The 19,474-nt window shown below is 46.2% G+C and overlaps 1 protein-coding gene across 1 annotated transcript in view; it reads right to left on the bottom strand.

Moving 5' to 3' along the window:
• The window catches only part of ENDOU (endonuclease, poly(U) specific), a 30,053-nt gene extending 11,169 nt beyond the window's left edge, over window positions 1-18,884 (bottom strand). Inside the window, exons 1-5 of the mRNA XM_084829740.1 lie at window positions 18,791-18,884; window positions 15,310-15,444; window positions 9,887-10,052; window positions 4,314-4,516; window positions 1,731-1,844 (exon numbers count right to left, since the gene is read on the bottom strand). Of these exons, the coding sequence (XP_084685866.1) occupies window positions 1,731-1,844; window positions 4,314-4,516; window positions 9,887-10,052; window positions 15,310-15,444; window positions 18,791-18,884 (712 nt within the window). The remainder of the gene's footprint in view (window positions 1-1,730; window positions 1,845-4,313; window positions 4,517-9,886; window positions 10,053-15,309; window positions 15,445-18,790) is intronic.
• Window positions 18,885-19,474: the final 590 nt, after the last annotated feature.

Here is a 19,474-nt window from a genome sequence, read left to right as displayed (position 1 = left end):
CTTCCAGTGTCAGGAAGCATGGAAAGAAGGAAGGACGGATGGATGGATGGATGGATGGAAGGAAGGAAGGAAGGAAGGAAGGAAATACTAACACTAGGTACTCCATGCATAGAGGCATATTATTTATATTGCACTGGAAAAGCAAAATCATCCCAACAGTTGGATTTAGTATAATGATATGAACAATCTGGAATGTTGTTCTATAGTTGTGATTCATGATGTTTAGGAAAGGGGGGGCTGAGGGGGGAATGGGAGTAACTTCAGCAAGCTGTACACACTTCCTTGCTTGTGTCCAAGTAGGTGTCCAAGCAGATATGCTGAGATCTTAATGATATAGGGGGGGATACAAATATTTTAAATAAATAAATAAAATTGGACAGCGGTGGGCAACTTGTGGCCCTTGAGATGTTTTGTCCTGCAACTCCCATCATCTACCACCATTAGGTATGCTGTCTATGGATGATGGGAGTTGTAGGCCAAAACATCTGGAAGAGCACAAGTTGGCCACTGCTGGCTTAGGATCAGGCTAATAAACTGAAGAAGGAGTTGAACTCGACAGCCTTATGCTCCCTTCCACTCTTGATTCACCTTTGTCGGCAAGGTGATGTCTCTGCTTCTTACTATGCTGTCTAGGTTTCCCATAGCTTTCCTCCCAAGGAGCAAGCGTCTTTTAATTTCATGGCTACAGTCACCGTCTGCGGTGATCTGGGAGCCCAAGAAAATAAAATCTTTCACTGCTTCCATTTCTTCCCCTTCGATATGCCAGGAAGTGATGGGGCCAGATGCCACGTTCTTAGTTTTTTATACCACCTTTGCACTCTCCTCTTTCACCCTCAACAAGATGCTCTTTAGATCCTCTTCACTTTTTCTGCCATTAGTGTGGTATCGTCTGAGTATCTGAGGTTGTTGATAATTCTCCTGGCAATCTTAATTCCGACCTCTGATTCATCCAACCCGGCATTTCTCATGATGTACTCTGCATATAAATTAAATAAGCAGGGCAACAATATACAGCCTTGCCGTACTCCTTTCCCAGTTTTGAACCAATCAGTTGTTCCATGTCCGGTTCTTACTGTTGCTTCTTGACCCTCGTACAGGTTTCTCAGGAGACAGGTAAGGTGGTCTGGTACTCCCATCTCTTGAAGAATTTGCCACAGTTTGTTGTGATCCACACAATCAAAGGCTTTAGCATAGTCAATGAAGCAGAAATAGAAATTTTTCTGGAATTCTCTTGCTTTCTCCATGATCCAGCGAATGTTGGCGATTTGATCTCTAGTTCCTCTGCCTCTTCAAAACCCAGCTTGTACTTCCAGTAGTTCTCGGTTCACATACTGCTGAAGCCTAGCTTGTAGGATTTTGAGCATCACCTTGCTGGCATGTGAAATGAGTGCAATTGTGCGGTAGTTTGAACACTCTTTGGCGTTGCCCTTCTTTGGAATTGGGATGTAAACTGACCTTTTCCAGTCTTGTGGCCACTGCTGAGTGTTCCAAATTTGTTGGCATATTGAGTGCAGTGCAGCACTTTAACAGCATCATCTTTTAGGATTTTAAATAGCTCAGCTGGAATACTGTCATCTCCGCTCTCTCTCTATATGTGTGTGTGTGTGTGTGCACGCGTGCGCGCGCGCGCATGCCAAAGCAGCAGCAGACAAGCAAACGATGGCTGAAAAGAAGTGTAAAAAATGCATAAAAGAGTGAAAGGTAGAGTTGGATGGTTTTTATGAGTGTACCTATAAAGACGTGCTCAAACCCACTGGAGTCACCATCATCATTGCCCCTGGAATAAAGGCCAAACCACATCTTCTTGAGGTCAGCAACAAACTCTGGCTCTGTATTGTAGTGATCTAGGAGAGAGATGATGAGGGGTGGACAAAAAGGTATTAATTCCTCATCAAAAAGAACCAAACTATGCCATCTTGACATGCTTCTGTACCTCCTCTGTAGCATTTTCCCTAACAGGGGCATGGCAAATCAAGGGGTGCTAAGAGTGTTTTATGCAGCACCCTGGGGTGGGGGCAGGGGCAGGGGAACACTCTTTGAAATAAGTCCAAGCTGGCAATTCTCAAGGTATCTTGACACTAAAATATTAGGGTTAAACCAATTTTAACTGTCATAGCTTTCCCCCACCAACAAACTTGGGACTCATAGTTTTGTGAGGGTGCTGCAATTTTTCTCCAAGAGATTACTTGCCCCTTGATGGAGCTGCAGATCCCAGGATCCCCTTAGGAGATTGCATGACTAGCCTTGTTCACACAAGCTCCCACCAGCATGGGATGCATGTCCATGTTGTATAATCCCACATCGCGAAAGGGTGCATGGGGAAAATGCACCAGGTCAGGGGTGCCAATCATAAGGTTCGTTCCCACTGGATTGGCACCCTCCCTCTCTCAGTATTGTGCTGAATGCATGGAACAGATCCATGCACAGCCACGTAATTCACACATGTCACTTCACGGCATGTCACTTAGCTGGCTGGGGCATGCTGGGAGCTGTAGGCCTTGTGTCTGTCTAAACATGCATAGGGGTGTGCCTTAAGTCTGTGTCATGTAATTGTGCCCTTAGATGAAGTGGAAATGGGAGTAGCAGGTGAGGATAGCAATTGCAGGAGGAAAATGAGAGCATAAGAACTGCCTCATTGGATCGGACCAAGGCCCTACATCAGCATACTGTTTGCAGCAGCGACCAGGCCAAACAGGAAATTTATGCCAACCCTAAATTGAGAAGCAATAAAACAGTTGGGATAAGTAAACTTCAGCAGTTTACTTATACCAATTGTTCTATTGCTTCTTGCAGCAGCAGCCAGCTGGGTAACTCTGGAAACTTAGTAGCAGGGCATGAAGATAAGAGCCTGTGGAGGCTGGTAGCTCTGATTTTGGTGGGGCTGCGAATCCATTCTGAGTTTCAGGAGAACCAGCCAGAATGCTAAAGGAGCTATCCAAGGTGCTGCACCCTGTACTCAAACTAGGTTCCATACCTTGGACAGCTCCTTTAGAGTTCTGGCTGGTTCTCACTGAAACACAGAATGGATTTACAGCTCCACCGAAATCAGAGCCACCAGCCTCCACTGATAATGGCCCTCTGCTGTTGCTGGTGCCCTGCCATTGAACATGGAGGTTTCATTTAGCTTCCATACCTAATAGCTGTTCACAGCCGAAATATATAAAATTGTCTCATCCTAAAAGAGAAAGTAAGAAAAAGCACACATCTAAAGGAACGGTCATCATCACACCTTGTGGTAGAAGAAGTCCGTAAGTTATGCGTTGCCTGAAAAGAAGGGATGGGCGGGAAATTTGTTCACTCCCCAAACCTAATCATGAACCAGAATGCAGTTTGCTGCTGAAATCTATACATTTCTGAAGTTTGGCGTGCAGTTACCCCCACCCACCCCCCAAAGTACAAAAGTGCATATGATATGTTGCAAAGACATTCACAAAGATGTGTCTTTCTGCAAGAATGCACACCAAAATGTGTTATTCAATGGGGGGAAATGCATACGTTTGGAAGAACTATGTACAACAATGCAGATTTATTTATTTTTTAAATGTGCATGAAAATGCATACAATTTTTTGTGTAGACTAAAAACTGCAATGTGATACACACTTGGAATGGAATGAATTTAGTATCGGGAAAGTGAGAACATCAGTGAAATCGAACTTGACAGATTCACCTGTCCCTAATGAGAAAACACTTCCTTTTGCCTGTCCTAAAGCTACTGCTAATTATCTTCTCTGATTCTGTCTGTCTGTCTATCTATCTATCTATCTATCTATCTATCTATCTATCTATCTATCTATCTGTAAGGGGGAACAAATGTTTCTCCATATATCAAGGGTGGGTAACTTCTGTGGGTTGGGGGAGCAAATTATACCCCCCCAACCCACTGTGTGCTGCACACTTCACCACCACCACCACCAGAAGTGGATCATTGGATCCCCAATGATTCTGCTGGAAAACAAGGCATGCAGGGACAGCTGTTTGGCAGTGGGGGGGGAGAGTGATTCTGCAGAGAAACAAAGCATGCACTCCTTGCACACCCTGTGCAAGGATCGTACTCCTCCCCGCCTGCCAAACAGCTGGGGGAAACACAGTTCTGCTGGGAAACAAAGTGTGTGCCCCTCGCTGTGGCAGAGCACCCACAGGTGGCCTCAAACCCCCCCCCCCGGGGGCTTCGTGCAGCCTGAGCGCCTCATCTAGCCCACCCCTGCCCTAACTATCCTCACTGGTCCATTTACAATTCAGACATTTTTCTTCTTTTAGAGATGGCATGCAATGATATTACACTGCGTAGCCCTCAGTCCTAACAGGGACTCACGTTTGCTGTGAAGGAATCTGTAAAGGTCTTTCATGACCTCCGTCTTCATGATCTCCTTGAGGAAGGTATCCTGCTCCTCCAGCTGCTCTGCGGTGAAGTCTTCCCCTGTCCCGACCCTTTTATGATAATTATCCAGCAGCTTAATGAAGCTGGCATAAGTTGGCTTGGAGAAAAGTTTCTCCTCATTGACGTAGCCGAAGAGCCTGCATAAGAAAATGGTTTCCCTGCTATAAAGATGGTCTTGCTCTCCGCAGGGCTACCCTCCCCACAAGGACAGGATTCACCCCATATCCTGTTATGGTAGCCCAGAAAGGAGGCCCACCCATTGACCAGCAACAGTGACCAGCATGTCCACAGCCGTCACTTCGCAGGGTTGACCAGTGACTTGCTAAGGACAGGCTCCTGTACCCTCACATGCTGCAGGACAGACAGTTATACAGCAGGTAAGGCTTACCATGGGTAGGGGTGCACGAAAGCCACTTACCTGGTCTCGCAGCTTGCTTCGCGGTGGGGGGGAGGCGCTTCACTGCTCCCCCCGAAGTTCAGGCCGGGGGGGGAGGCTTCCCGCCTTGCCCGGCCGAAATTCAGGCCGGGGGGGAGGCGCCTCACCTCACCCAGCCGCGAAATAAAAAGTTAAAAAAAAAAAAAACGTGATAGGCTACATTAATCGTCACATAGCCTATCACGGGTGACTTAAAAAAAAAAAGCGCGTATGCAAATTCACGTTCCTTATTTGGTCTCTGTAGCTTTGCCAAATAGCGTTGCCCTTATTTTTGCCGTAGTCTATGTAATCTTTACGTAGACTACAGCGACCAAATAAGGAACGTGAATGGCGGCTCCCTATGGGGGCCGCCATTTGCGTACGTGCTTTTTTTTTTTTAAAGTCACCCGTGATAGGCTATGTGACGATTAACGTAGCCTATCACGGCTGACTTTGCAGATCTAGCCGTGATAGGCTACGTTAATCGTCACGTAGCCTATCACGGGGGCGTTTTTTTTTTTTTACTTTTATTGGAATGGCGGCAGCGGCGGCCGGTCGAAAGACCGGCTGCCGCCTCTGCCCCTGTTGAAGACCTGACGAACTGCCGCCGGGACCCGCTGCCGGGAGGGACATTCGGGAAAGGTAAGTCCCATCCCGGGGGGGGGGGTGCGGGGTGCGGGGGGGCGGAGAATTTCTCCCCGAAGCTACTTCGGGGGGCCGAACATGTTGGCACTCGGCCCCCCGAAGTTTCAGGGAGAAATTCTCCCCCATCCCTAAGGTCCATGGGGCTTCTGTTTATAGGGATGTGTGAGAAATTTGTTTCAGTTTGTTTGTTTTTATCAGGATTTACCCAGCTTGCACCTTCCGGACTGAACACAGACTCGGACATAATCTGCAGCCAAAGTCTCAGACCACAAAAATGGGTTCGACAGCATGCACACATTCAGGAAATGTATGTGAAAAAAATGTATACTTTGGACAGATGCACATGGAAATGCATACTTTTGACAAATGCGCATAAATACACTTCAATCAATGGGAGAAGAATGTGTACACTTCAAATTTGTGCACAAATGATGCGTGCAGTTGGAAAAAATATGCACAGATGCATAGATTTCGATGCAAAAAAGAAAATCAACAGAACTTGCAATCTAATACAGACTTGAATCAAAAGGAACGCTACGAGGCAGAATTCTGAGAACTTTGGCAGGCTCAAGTTTTGCTGATTCACACTTAGCTGCTGCCATGAGTGACAGGATCCAGTGCCATTGTCCAAGGCACAAGAACACTTGCTGGGGTGAATGTCTTTCCCTTTCAGGAACCATCCCATCCCAGCAGGGGGTGGGCTGAGCCAAAAGGGCTGGTTATTGGAGAAATGTCAGAGCGATGCTAGGGATGTCAGGGAAATCTGCACTGGAACCAAATGAGTTTGGATTTTCATGAATTCCACGGATTCCGCAGCAGACTGGCTTTCCCCGTGTTGGGTGGATTCCACAGACTTGTGGGTCGTTTTTCTAACTTTCCTGAACTTTGTGCAAATTTTGCTAAAGAAACATACACAAAATAAAAAAGCCAGCCAAAAATGTGCATTTCCCCCATAGGCTAAAGCATGAAAATGTGCATTTGGGGGGAATTGCACATTTTTGCACTGTGCATTTACGCCAAATGCGCATTTGCACCAAATCGGAAACAAAAAAAAAAATCTGATTCCATGGATGGGCGCATGACAGAACAAAAGGAACCTGACAATCCATGAAACATAGGTGGAATGGATTTCATGCCATCCCTACATCCCTAGCCCATGCAGACTCCAGGCTATTGTATAGTGGTGCTCCTCCTGATTGGTTCAGCTGTGCCTAGGATGGGAGGCCCTCTCCCCTTTCCTAGTGTGAATTTAAACCTGGGACCATCTGGAAGTAAAAATGAGGTTTCCACAGGATGACGGCTCCCCCTGCAGCCCCTATGCTTCTGTGGCTGGGGAAAAAAGACAAATGCCCCAGAGCAAAGGACTAGATGCGCGTGATCTCGTCTGATCTCTGAAGCTAAGCAGGGTCAGCCCGAGACCGTCTGGAAATCAGGCTTCCTGCATTGTGTAGGGGGTTGGACTCGATGGTCTTGTAGGCCCCTTCCAACCCTATGATTCTATGTGATTCTATGTTCCTTTTCTGTTGCTGTGACTAAGTGGTTACAGACAGCTGCTCTGTGGAGCTTGTAATGTGCCGTGGAGTCCAGGAGCTCTGTCGCTTTTGATTCAGACATGATTCCTTTTTGCCAGACATGCAAAAGGTGAGAGGGGACATCCACCACCACCCCTTGGTGAGACTCTAACCCCATCTCCTGCTTCCCAGCCTCCCTTTTGCTGTTTGTGAAAAGTGTTGTTGTTTTTCCCTCCCTAAGCGGATCTCGAACCGTTGTCCCAGGAGGGCTGTGTGTGCTCTCAGCAGTGGTCCTGCCCAGGGAGCTACATGGGCTCTGTGTTGGGTGGCCTCTCCTTCCTCCCCTTTATATGTGTTGTGAGGCCCCTAAGGGGATTTGAACCCCCTGCCTGGGGAAAGCAAGAGCAGGGTCATTACAGGCTGAGCCACTGGGGCTGATGAAATGTGCCTGCTCTGGAGTCATCTGGCATGTTGGGCATTTGGTGATGCCAGAGTGTGAACCGGAGGCGTGTCCCCACTGGCATGAGTTCATTAGCTCCTTCTATATTTTATTTGTTTGTTTGTTTGTTGCATTTATATTCTGCTTCTTTTCCTCTTGCAAGGAACCCAAGGCGGCCTACATTATCCTCCTCCTCTCCATTTTATCCTCACAATGACAACCCTGTGAGGTGTGTTGGGCTGAGAGTCCATGACTGGCCCAAAGTCACCCAGTGAGCTTCCATGGCTGAGTGGGGACTAGAACCCGGATCTCCCAGCTCCCAGTCCAGCAATCTAGCCACTACGCCACACTGGCTCTCAGCATGGCTCTCTATATGCACAGCATGCAGGCGTTGTTGCCTGCATGGTCCGGACTGCTGGGCTTTGGTGGTGTTTCCGGGATGCTGAGGGAATGTCTCCTTTTTTGTGCAGTTTTTGTATTTTCTGCTTGCATGTTTTTCCACTACCCTCCCAGGCTGAGCGCTCATAGCAGGGGTGGGCAACTTGTGGCTAGGGATGTCTGAGAAATCCACAATGGATTCAAATGAGTTCAGGTTTCTATGAATCTGACCTGCGAATTCAGCGGCAGACCACCTTTTCCTGGGTCGCATAGATTCTGCAAACTTGTGGACCATTATTTTACTTGGGGAGGGGGGAGTTGTGCAAATTCATACTTGCGCTAAAGCACATTGGTGGTAATGCACATTAACGGAAATGCACATTCTCTCTAATGCGCATTTGCACAAATGGAATGAAATACTCATACACCCCTAAAAAAATCCAATTCTGGAATGAAGGACACCTTATAATCTACAAAACACAAATGGAACAGATTTAACAAAATCTGTACATCCCTACTACGGGTCCTCCAGATCTTTTATCCCACAACTCCCTCCATTCCTCACCATTGGCTATGATGGCTAGGGCTGATGGGAACTGTAGGCCAAAAAATCTGGGGGGCCACGAATTGCCCATTCCTGATGTATAGAATATGGTGGCTGTTCTGCTGTCCTTCTACCAGCCTGGCATAACTGGTGTATACCAGCTTTTCCTCCAAATGTTTTGAACCATCACTCCCAGCATTCCTGACCATTGGCCATGCTAGTTGGGGCTGATGGAAGTTGAAGTCCAAAATATCTGGAGAGCACCAGGGTGGTAAAGGTTGATGTAGAGCAGGGGTCCCCAAATTTTTTGGTGCCAGGGACTGGTCCAATTTTTCCATGGACCGGGGGGGGGGGGGTTCCGCTGGCAGACTTCTGGATGCCATTTGCTTCCCTATTCTTTGCAGTAATAGGCTATGTAAAGATTTACGTAGCCTATTACTTGTAGAACAGGGATGCCATTTGCGTCCCAGCAGCCAGAAGTCCATCAGCAGCTGGAGCCAGCCGGCAGCTCCACGGACTCGCCGTGGAGCAGAGCCAGCTGTGGCTGGCGAGGATTCCGGCGGGGGGAGAGACTGATCACCTCCCCCTCTGAGGACCCCCCACAGACCCAAGGTGAGGGGGTTTTGCACACCCCTGTGGCCCGGTTGCTGACAGGCCATGGACCAGTCCTGGTCTGCGGCCCGGAGGTTAGGGACCCCTGATGTAGAGGATTGCTCTGTCAGTCTGCAATCCTATGCATGCAAGTCCCATTGAACACAGTGTAATTCACTTCTGACTTACTTCTGAGTAAACATGAATAGGATGAAGCAGAATGTTAGGAGAATTTACTTTGTAGCCAAGTGGCATGTAAGAAAACAGGAAGTCTGATATTTGCAATTCAAAAAACTACTATTTGGGGTTGTAACAAGTCTTGCTTCCAAAGTAGTGATACACGGAGGCTTGGTAAAAAGGGGGAAATCCCTCCCTTTAAGAGAGAGAGAGAGAGAGAGAGAAGATTTATTTACTGTTTACAAATCAAATATCCAAATGGATACTTCTTTGGATATCTGGTCTGCTTTTGTTGAAGCCTATGTATAATTGGTAGTAAGTTATATTTTCATATATATGCATTTCTTTTGTATCCATTGCTATGGATATATGCAAACTCATGGATGTATATTAGAAAAACAGCAACTAACAAACAAAAACAAATCAAATATCAACTTGCACTTAAGAAAGTAAAATCTTTAGATTTTGGCTATCCACATGCAAATCCCAATAAGCATTTCTGTCTGCTAAACTGCTAAATAGATTTCCGCCCTCCAGTGCTCACTCCAGAATGTATATTTCCTGTAGCTGAGACACAACCACTTAATTGTCTACACTGGGGGTAATCAACCTGGTGACTTGCAGGTGTTTTGGGCTACAGCCCACATAATCCCTGACCATTGGACATGCTGCTGGGGGCGATGGAACTTGTAGTCCCAAACATCTGGATGGCACCAGGCTGCCTGCCCTTTGCCTACATTAACTTTGCTGCTTTCACACTCTGTTTTCCACTAGGCTAAATATGCACCAAGCTTGTGTGAAACTCACGGTTCAGGAGATTGATCCTCTTGGTCCTTAGTATTTGAAGTTAAGCGTTGCTTGTTAAGGGTGATGTCAGATTCCTCTGCTTTGTTGTGGTCACTTTGGTAAAGCTGCTCTGATGTTTGCTGCAATTCATCATTGGTGATAGCATCGTCACTCCTGGAGAATCCCTCTGTGCAAGAAGGGTCAATGATTTTAGCAGAAGGATGTGATGCAACAAATCTGTAAGATGCCTACAATGGGCTACACCTCATATATTCCTTTTTTAAATCATTATTTTTATTGCGCTTTAATCAGATGTTTTCAATGTAATTAATGGGTATATAATATATTACAACTTTTTTCAACTAACAAAACACATACATTACATAGGAAATCCAGTTACAGTTAACAGGAATCACTAGAGTTTCAATATATTAATAACTTTATATTTATCTACAGAAGTTCATCAGAGGTTTAAGATTTAGTTGCAATTATCTAAATGTATCTTTCCAGATCTATCCATGACATGCTGTTGGTTTTCTCTGGGAACCTTGTTTGTTAATCATGTCAATACATTTATACCAGACTGTATGGAAGGTGTCGGATTCTTTTCATTGCCTTTGTGCCTTTATCTGTTTAGTTTTTTCAGCCAACACAATATTTCAAAGATAGTTATGCCACGTAATTTTTGATAGATCTGTAAATTCTTTCCAATTCTTCAGTATTACTTAACATGATGCTACTATCATAAAAGTCAGCATTTCTTTGGCTGGTAAATGTTCATTAGGGACACTAAAGATAGATAGTAGTGCCAATTTAGGATCCATGTGAACCTCCCCTCCTGTTATATTACTGCATTCTTGAAAGATCTCCCTCCAAAAACAGTAACCTCATATATTCCTGAAATCAGGGTGGGTCAAAGGTAGCAAGAACCAGTCTTTGTGGTGAGTAACAGAAAACAGGCTGTAAAGAGATCGCTTAAGTTACACACTAGGGATGGACAAATCAGTCTATTTCTGGACTGTGTCAGTTTTGCACGTGTTAATTGAGAATTCCATTTTGTCCCTCTTCTGCATAAATCTGAGATGTTTAAAAGTCTACATGAAAATGCATACTTGAATATATATTTTTGACTATAGAAAATGGCTGCCATGGGGGGGGGGGAGGCTTGGCTGTTCACAAAACACTTTCCCAGAAAGCAAAGTGGTGAGACAAAAGGGAAAGTAACTTGCCCAAGAACCTAAGTCCAAGGCAGAGGCAGGGTCTGAGCTCCAAGACACAAACCCACCCCTTTGAACCCAAATAAAAATGACGCTGGAGGGCAGCACTTCACTTTCCAGCATGCCAACCTCCCAGTTAAAAAATAATAATGTCACAGAATCTTAAGAAATCAAGCAAACATCAGGAGGGGCAGGGAGCCTGGCAGGCCTCAAGAGAGATGTCTTCGGACACATTGGTGCCCAGGGGCACTACACTGGAGACCTCGGGCTAGCAGCTGTTGCTAATGTCAGTAGTCCTTACCAACACAGGTAGCTGCTGCTAGCCAGTGAGAAAATCCCTGTGCCTCCAATACCATCTCCCAGTGGTTGCCAGTAGCTCAGTTGCTGCACAAGTTGCTGCACAAGAATTCCCAGCAGCTACCAAGAATTCCCACCTAGGGGTACATGAAAGTCACTTACCTGGTCTCACAGCTTGCTTCGCGGTGGGGGGGAGGCGCTTCGCTGCTCCCCCCGAAGTTCAGGCCGGGGGGGGAGGCTTCCCTCCTCGCCCGGCCAAAATTCAGGCCGGGGGGGAGGCTTCCCGCCTTGCCCGGCCGAAATTCAGGCCGGGGAGAAGCGCCCCGTCTCCCCGGCCGCGAACTTCAAAAGAAAGAAAAAAAAAAACGCCCCTGTGATAGGCTATGTAACGATTAATGTAGCCTATCACGGCTAGATCTGCAAAGTCAGCCGTGATAGGCTACGTACATCGTCACGTAGCCTATCACGGGTGACTTTGAAGAAAAAAAAAAAGCCCGTACGCAAATGGCGGCCCCCATAGGGAGCCGCCATTCGCATTCCTTATTTGGTCCCTGTAGTCTACGTAAATCTTTATGCTATTTGCGTTGTCCTTATTCTCGCCGTAGTCTACGTAAATCTTTATGTAGACTACAGGGACCAAATAAGGAACGCGAATGGCGGCTCCCTATGGGGGCCGCCATTAGCCGTACGTGCTTTTTTTTTTTTTTTAAGTCACCCGTGATAGGCTATGTGACGATTAACGTAGCCTATCATGGCTGACTTTGCAAATCTAGCCGTGATAGGCTACGTTAATCGTTACGTAGCCTATCACAGGGGTGTTTTTGGTTTTTTTTACTTTGCTTGTAATGGCGGCAGCCAGTTGAAAAACTGGCTGCCGCCCCCGCCCCTGACGAAGACCTGCCGAACCGCCACCGGGACTCGCCGCAGGGAGGGACATTCGTGAAAGGTAAGTCCCATCCTGGGGGGGGCGGGGGGCAGTGGGGCGGAGAATTTCTCCCCGAACAACCTTCGGAGGACCGAATGCATTGGCGCTCGGCCCCCCGAAGTTTCAGGGAGAAATTCTCCCCCATCCCTATTCCCACCAGCCAAACAGCTCAACACCCACTGTTGGTTTAAGCTGTTGTACAAGTCACACAGATCATCTAAAAAGTGATGCAAGTAGTACTCACTATCAGCCGCTCTGCTCTTTTCTTTGTCCTCTGTACTAGCTGCAAAAGAAGGGAGAAATGGTTGCATGTAAATCAGGGATGAGCGGAATATGGGCTTGCAGGATCTACTTAGGGATGCTGGAGAAAATTCAAGACGGACTAAAATGAGCTCGGATTTCTAAGAATCCGACCTACGGAATCCACTGCAGAGAGCCCCCCTCAGAACCTGCGGGGTCTGTGGACTGTTGGATGATTTTTCTACTTTCCCGCAATTTACACATATGAATTTGTAGAAAAATATGTAACTTTCTGCTGAGGAAATGTAGAATGGAATAGGGGACCATACACTAAATGTTATGTACTGGGGTAAATTATGTAAATACTTACGTAAATACTTACGCAATTATTTCTGTATTTTCCGCATCACAGAAAAAAAATCGCATCTGTCTGTGGGTGGATGACAGAATGAAAAGCACCTGACAATCCGCGAAACACAGACGGAGCGCATTTTACACAGTCCATACATCCCTACATTCATTTGTCCCTAGAACCCTGAGGTCCACCAAGTGGAGCCAGAAATGTGGACAAAGAATGAAGAAACAAGGGTGCCTCTGAGCACATGCTCAGCCCAGGGATTTGTTTGTGGTGACAGAACTGGAGCTCTCAAACAAGGTCCTTCCACACTTAAACCTACTGCTGTTTAGAAGCTGGGGGGGAGATGTGTTTTGTTTTTTTCTAGTGTTAAACCATTTGGAGTCAGAAATCCTTGCTGATCTATTGCAGATCACCCAGAGATCTTTCAGTAGATCCCAACCTACCATCTGCCTGCCCCCAGTGTAAACCAGATCAAGGCCCTTGTGCACACAGCCCAAGTGGCTTTGGTATCTGACTTTTTAGAGCACCTCCATGATCCTGAGAGGAACCGTATCTGCTGGCATCAAGATCCAAAACCCATGAGTCAAGCATAATTCAATCAACTCCAGCAAGGTACAACACCTTTCTGTTTATTCCTATGGTTGTATCCATCTTGACAAGGACTTGCATCACATAATTTGGTGTACTTGTCCACAAATGTAGGTCGAAGATCTTCACAATGGTGAAGATTTCTGCAACTTCCCGTATTTCTCTCGGCATCCTTGTTGCACTTACCTGGACTGTTGCACTTCCCAGAAAAGTTTGCACAACTTCTAAATGATTGTGTCACATCCTTCTTGCCCATCAGATGCACTATTCCATTGCACCCGAACCCAGAAATCAAGTGACTAGGGCTACAAGCATTATTATTTACAACAAGGAACTCTGCAGTGGATAAAGCTGTATGGGCATTATTAAGGTGGGAGGGAAATAAGCGCTGAGCTTATTTCAGGAGGCTGAGCCTGACTTGGTCCTGAGTCCAGAGATCAGTGTTGTCTCCAGGTTTCTGAGGGCTCTTGAACAAGACACCTCCATGGTTCCCCTCCCTCCGAGAGTCCACCTTCTCATCACAATTGTCACCAGCTGCTCTTGCTCCTCCTCCTCTCTCTCATCATTGCTCCCACTTGCTTGATTGACAGGCAGAGCGCCAGGGAGCAAGCAGGCCATGGCATCTGCTGCACCTCCTTCTCACCACCACCGTTGTCTGGGCCAGAGTGAGAGGCAGGTGAACAAGCAAGGTGGTGAAGAGGAAGAGAAAGTCCAGGCAGCTCTTGTCAGTGGGCCCCTGCTGGGGTGTGGGCCCTTGACAGGTGCCCAATCATGCCTACCCTTGACGCCAGCCTTGCCTAAGTCCCACAGCCCTGTCTGGCAAGCCATGGGAATCTCATTTCACCTTTTTGGCTCCTCTGGGTACTCACTGATGACTCATCCCTATGCACCCCACCCCACTGCCCAGCCACAGTTGTGACCAGGCCAAAGCTATTTATAAGCATGAGTGCCCATAGAACATGCCAATTGCCCCTGAAGATACAGTACAGATTAGGCAAAAAACAAAAACCCAAAGCTGGCCATTTGGATGTTTGGTTAAGAAAAACACCTCTCACTTTCTAGGCTTGACTGCAACCAGCCACTGTATTCTCCCATGGTAAGATGGGACAAAATGAAAACTGGGGTGGAAAAAAGCAGGATCGCCTTAAATATTCTTGTACGCCCCACCTTTGTCATTAGTGTGGCAACACACTGTGTGCCTGCATGCACAACCCACAAGTAGGGATGTAAGGATTTTGTTAAATCCGTTCTGTCTGTGTTTTGTGGACTGTCAGGCATCTTTCGTTCCATCACCGGCTCATTGGCAGAACTGGATTTTTTTTAACCAAAATGTCACTCTACTTTGCACATGCACAAATGAGCTCATCTGCATTAGTTAATGTCAATTAGCACATCTGAACAACTAGGGTGAATTAATGCTAATGCAGATCAGCACATATCCTCCCCAGAAGTGAAAAACCGGTCCGTAAATCTGCATGATTCAGAAAAAGATGGTCCTCTGCAGAATCCACAGGTTCCTAGTTTCTAGAAATAGGAACTCATTTGATTCTGCTGTGAATTTCTTCAACATCCCTAGCCTCTCAAGTGTCCACCATCCTCTGGCCTGGATGCAAAAGTCGCCTTCCATCCCCCGTAGAACTGTTGTGGTCCCATTCCCAATTCCCAAGATGAAATCTACTGATTGTATTTCATTTCCCCACATTTTCTTCAGGTACATTACAGGAATGTGTTCTTTGAAATAGAGAACAGTGATCAACAATCTGAACTGGTCTGTACCATTATGTGCGAATGCACAGACACAATATGTATTTTCACTCACCCTGTCCACAGTGAAGGTGGTAGTCTTCACAGCAGTTCCGATGCTTTCCACATTTATCATTACAATGGCAAACATCTCTTCGGTTGTACTTCTCATTACATCGTCCTTTGCAGGAATCGGGTGGGCCATACAAAGCTGGAATTAAGGTGGGGCGATTTGTGGATTAACAGCATATTACAGTGAATAGAAACAGTGCGCATATTCAGTAGGTGAGGGGTGGAGTGCCAGCATAAAGTTTAGGAGTGCTAGTTACTGCCACGAGCCGTAACCTTTAAGTGTTCTGCAGCCATTTGTGGCCTGTGTTCTGGAAATGCTATCAAAGGAGAGGGGGGCCTCTCAGAATCAATAGGGCCTCCGGGTCTCAGATCTTTTACATCACTGGCTACCAGAGATCCTTTGAGCTCAAGAGGCCTGGAATGGAACCTAAGACAACCTTCCCCAACCTAGTGCCCGCCATAGGTGTTGGACTACAGATCCCATCATCAGCCAGCATGGCAATACATGTAAAGCATTTGCTCTGCCATTGAGCAATGGTGCCTCCCCAGCTCCTTAATTCTTCACGGACTGCCTCCATTTGCTCAGTAGCCTGGGGAAAGGCACCCTGTACATGCTCCATGGCACTTCTATTAATGGCATAGTATTATTTCATTCCTGTTCCCTTGAAGAAGGTAAGATATGTAGCCAAGGTTAGGAGACATATAATGCTATGTGGACACAGGACGAAGGGTGAGACTACAAAACCAAGACTCAGTAGGATCTTAGAATCCTAGAGGTGGAAGGGATCTCACAGGTCATGTAGTCCAGCCCCCCTGCTGATGTGGGAAATCAGCAGCTACAGCATCCCCAATACATGGCCTCCCTACCTACTTGAAAACCTCTGACAAAGGAGAGTCCACCACCTCCCAAGGCAGTCTGTTCCACTGTTGAACAGCTTAGACCATCAGGAAGTTCCTCCAGATGTTTAGTCCAAGATCCCCTTTCTTGTAATTTGTACCTAATCCATACACCACCCTTTCCCTCTGGTAGAGATGGGAAAACTAGGGATGTCCGACCTCTCTGAAATTGTCTGAACTTCACTTCAAAGCTTGTTTCATCTCACTCCCATTGTCATTTGCAAGTTTGCAACCTATTTTTTGGATTGTTTGCATGGGAAAAGTGTGCATTTCTGTGCACATTTTTCAAAAGTGTGCACTTTCCCCCATCAACTAAAATATGAAAAAGTGTATTTAGGGGGAAATGAGGATTTTTAGGTGCACATTTTTCACACCAAAAAAAGAGAGCACTTTTTGAACATGACAGCAAGTTCAGGAATCACATATTCGGGAACATGCAAACGTTTTTAAAAAATAATAAAATGCATTCCTATTCACGTTCAGGGTTGCAAACAGGCCAAGTTCATAAGATTTGCAAACTGAAATGAAATTCTTGTACATCCCTCCCCTTGGGAGCAACAGAAAAGACATTTGTTCCATTATCTATAATTTAGCTTCATTATTTTCCTCTTCTAGTAATAGGGTTGCAGCCTTGGCCACTATCACCCAGATCTTTGGGCCTCAGTAAAAGGTACCCTTTCTCTAACGCTATGCTTGGTCCCTGCCTGGATAGAAAGTCACTGAGGAATCCTTTGTATGCCAGCATGAGTTCCATCAAGGAAGAAAGGAAGGAAATAATTTTATTCACAATGCCACAACCTAAGTCCACACAAGTGTTCACTTGTTTTCAGGATAGGAGATTTGTAATACATGCTATTCCTCCAGGGGAAATTACTGTGAACACAGCAGCTTACCTAACACCACTCATAAGCCTGGGTAGAGTAGGTGATGACATCAGACTTTTTGCCCTTACTTGTTCATGGTAAGAGATACCATCTTTATGGAGTCAGTGGAATTCCCAGAGCTTGCTCTGAATGTGTGGGAAAGGCGCATTTTGATTTGTAATGACCTCCATGATTTTCAAAGTGCAGGTTTTGCAAAGTGCATCATTAGAAGTCAGAATATGACATTTTGGCATTTTGTATGCACAACACAAGAGGCAGACACAACACTTTTTAAATGAGTTCAAAGTGATTTTAGGAAAGGCTTTGTTTCCACAGTACACTGATTGATTGATTGATTGATTGATTGATTGATTTGGCTTCCTGTCACTTCTGATCAAATAGGGCCTTAAGCAATTATTAGTCTTTTAACTGCCTTCAGCTCTCTATACCCCCCCCCCCCGCATCACATCCAGGCTAAGATCTCCACATTCATTCAGTCCATTTGAGGGTCCTGTAATTGGCATGGAGCTTTAGTGCTAACAGTTTATATTGTAATAGCTCCTCCGCCCACCTTTGCTCTTTAACTTGAAAGCCAAAACCTAAAGCAAATTTGGTTTAGATTTGAAGAAATGTGATCTATGCTGCTGCATTTCCTCCTTCAGTCATGCTCACTTCATTTTCCATCATCATCTTGATGGTGGATTTATTTCATCCAAGCGAATGACTCATCCACTCATTGTGATATGTGATGATGAAAGAGATGCTTGCTCAGTGTAGCAGCTGTTATGACCCATTAAGGAACTCCCCTGCGCAGCTGCACAAAAGAGCAAGCATCAAGTAAGAGCAGTTAAACCAGAATAGATTTTGAAAAGTGCATAAAACATGTCCTTAAAAATGGGCACAGTTCTACCTAAAGATTTGCACATATAAAGTCTATTCAATCAATGGGATGTTTCTTCATTCTTTGTTTGGGCACAGGTAAATCTGTGCAGGGTGGCATGTGTTTGCTATTTTTGTTTGTTTGTTTTTATTGGGAGGCCATTTGTGGAGCTCTGTCATAGAGGGGTGACAAAGGTTGATGTTTTAGAGCAGAGATGGGGAACCTCTGGCCCGTGGGCCTTATCCAGCCATGGAGGTTCCCCATATGGCCTGTGGAAGCCTTTCCCCCTCCCCCAGCCCTGCCACCTGAAGGCTAACAGGAATCCATGGTGTTATCTCCAATCAGTGATTATCTCTGCTATTATCTCCATCAGTGATTGGAGATAACAGCAGGGATTCCCTTTAGCATGCCACTCGCCATCCTCATCAGGACAATGAGAAGCCTGTGCCTTGCCTGGGCACTTGCAGAAGCTGCTCCCCCAAGCTCTGTCTGAGTCTACTACTCACATGCCACTTTCCATCCCAATCAGGACGATGAGCAGCACATGAATCGCAGGACTTGGCCAGCACTTGGAGATACTGCTACTCCAAGCACTGCCTGAGTCCTTTTCTCTGTGCAAAGTGGGGCACAGAGAAAAGCAAAATGTTTGTCTACTGGTGGAATGGACACTGCTGGCAGAACAGAGGCATCCTCCTGCATGCAGCCCCTCCCCCATTCCTGCCCTCAAATCTGCTCCAGAGGGTTGAAGGACCATCTAGAGCACATTCAAGGGAAAGGCGAGGAAGGGGAAGTCCTGCTGTGCAAGCTGAAGTCCAGTTGGGTTGGGCTGACTGGTGTCCACTTGCCCAAGCTTTGCTCTTTGCTGTCTATCCATCCCAGTATTGTCTTCTCCGACTGGTAGCATCTCTCCAGCATCTCAGACAAAGTGATGTCTTTCATAGCACCTCCTTTCAACTGAAGATGCCAGGGACTGAACATTCTACATGCAAAGCATGTGCTCTGCCACTGAGATATGAGGCCTTTCATTATTGTTAAATAATGCAGTAGCCTCCTTCTCACACATCACTATTCCACTGCCCCATCAGCCACTTTCTGATGGGTTTTCTAGCTTAGCCGCTCCCCTCGGATCAAATCTTTCAGTGTCCCTATGCCCTGATAGGCTTCTGCTGCTCACCCACCTATGACTAGGGGTGTATGAGAATTTCATTTTTTCTCACAAAACATGATCCCTGTACATCAGCGGTAGGCAATCTGTTCCCCCCACCCAATGTTTTGGTCTACAACTCCCACAAACCCCAGCCAGTATTATCAGTGGTCAGGGATTGTGGGAGCTGTAGTCCAAAACATCTGGAGGGGACCAGGTTGCCAACCCCAGCTATGCATAGTACATGATTCCTATGAAGGTGTTGTCTTTGGCAAAACTACCTAATGCTATGGATGTTGGAGAAATCCACAACAGATTCAAATGAGTTTGGGTTTCTATGAATCTGACCTGCAGATTCTGCAATGGACTGGATTTTTCCAAGTTG

Source organism: Heloderma suspectum, chromosome 2, assembly GCF_057233095.1.
Source record: "Heloderma suspectum isolate Gila_16-S chromosome 2, 16-S_ref, whole genome shotgun sequence".
Taxonomy (NCBI): domain Eukaryota; kingdom Metazoa; phylum Chordata; class Lepidosauria; order Squamata; family Helodermatidae; genus Heloderma; species Heloderma suspectum.
Note: the sequence above shows the minus strand (reverse complement) of the source record. Positions and strands in the feature narration are given on the sequence as shown.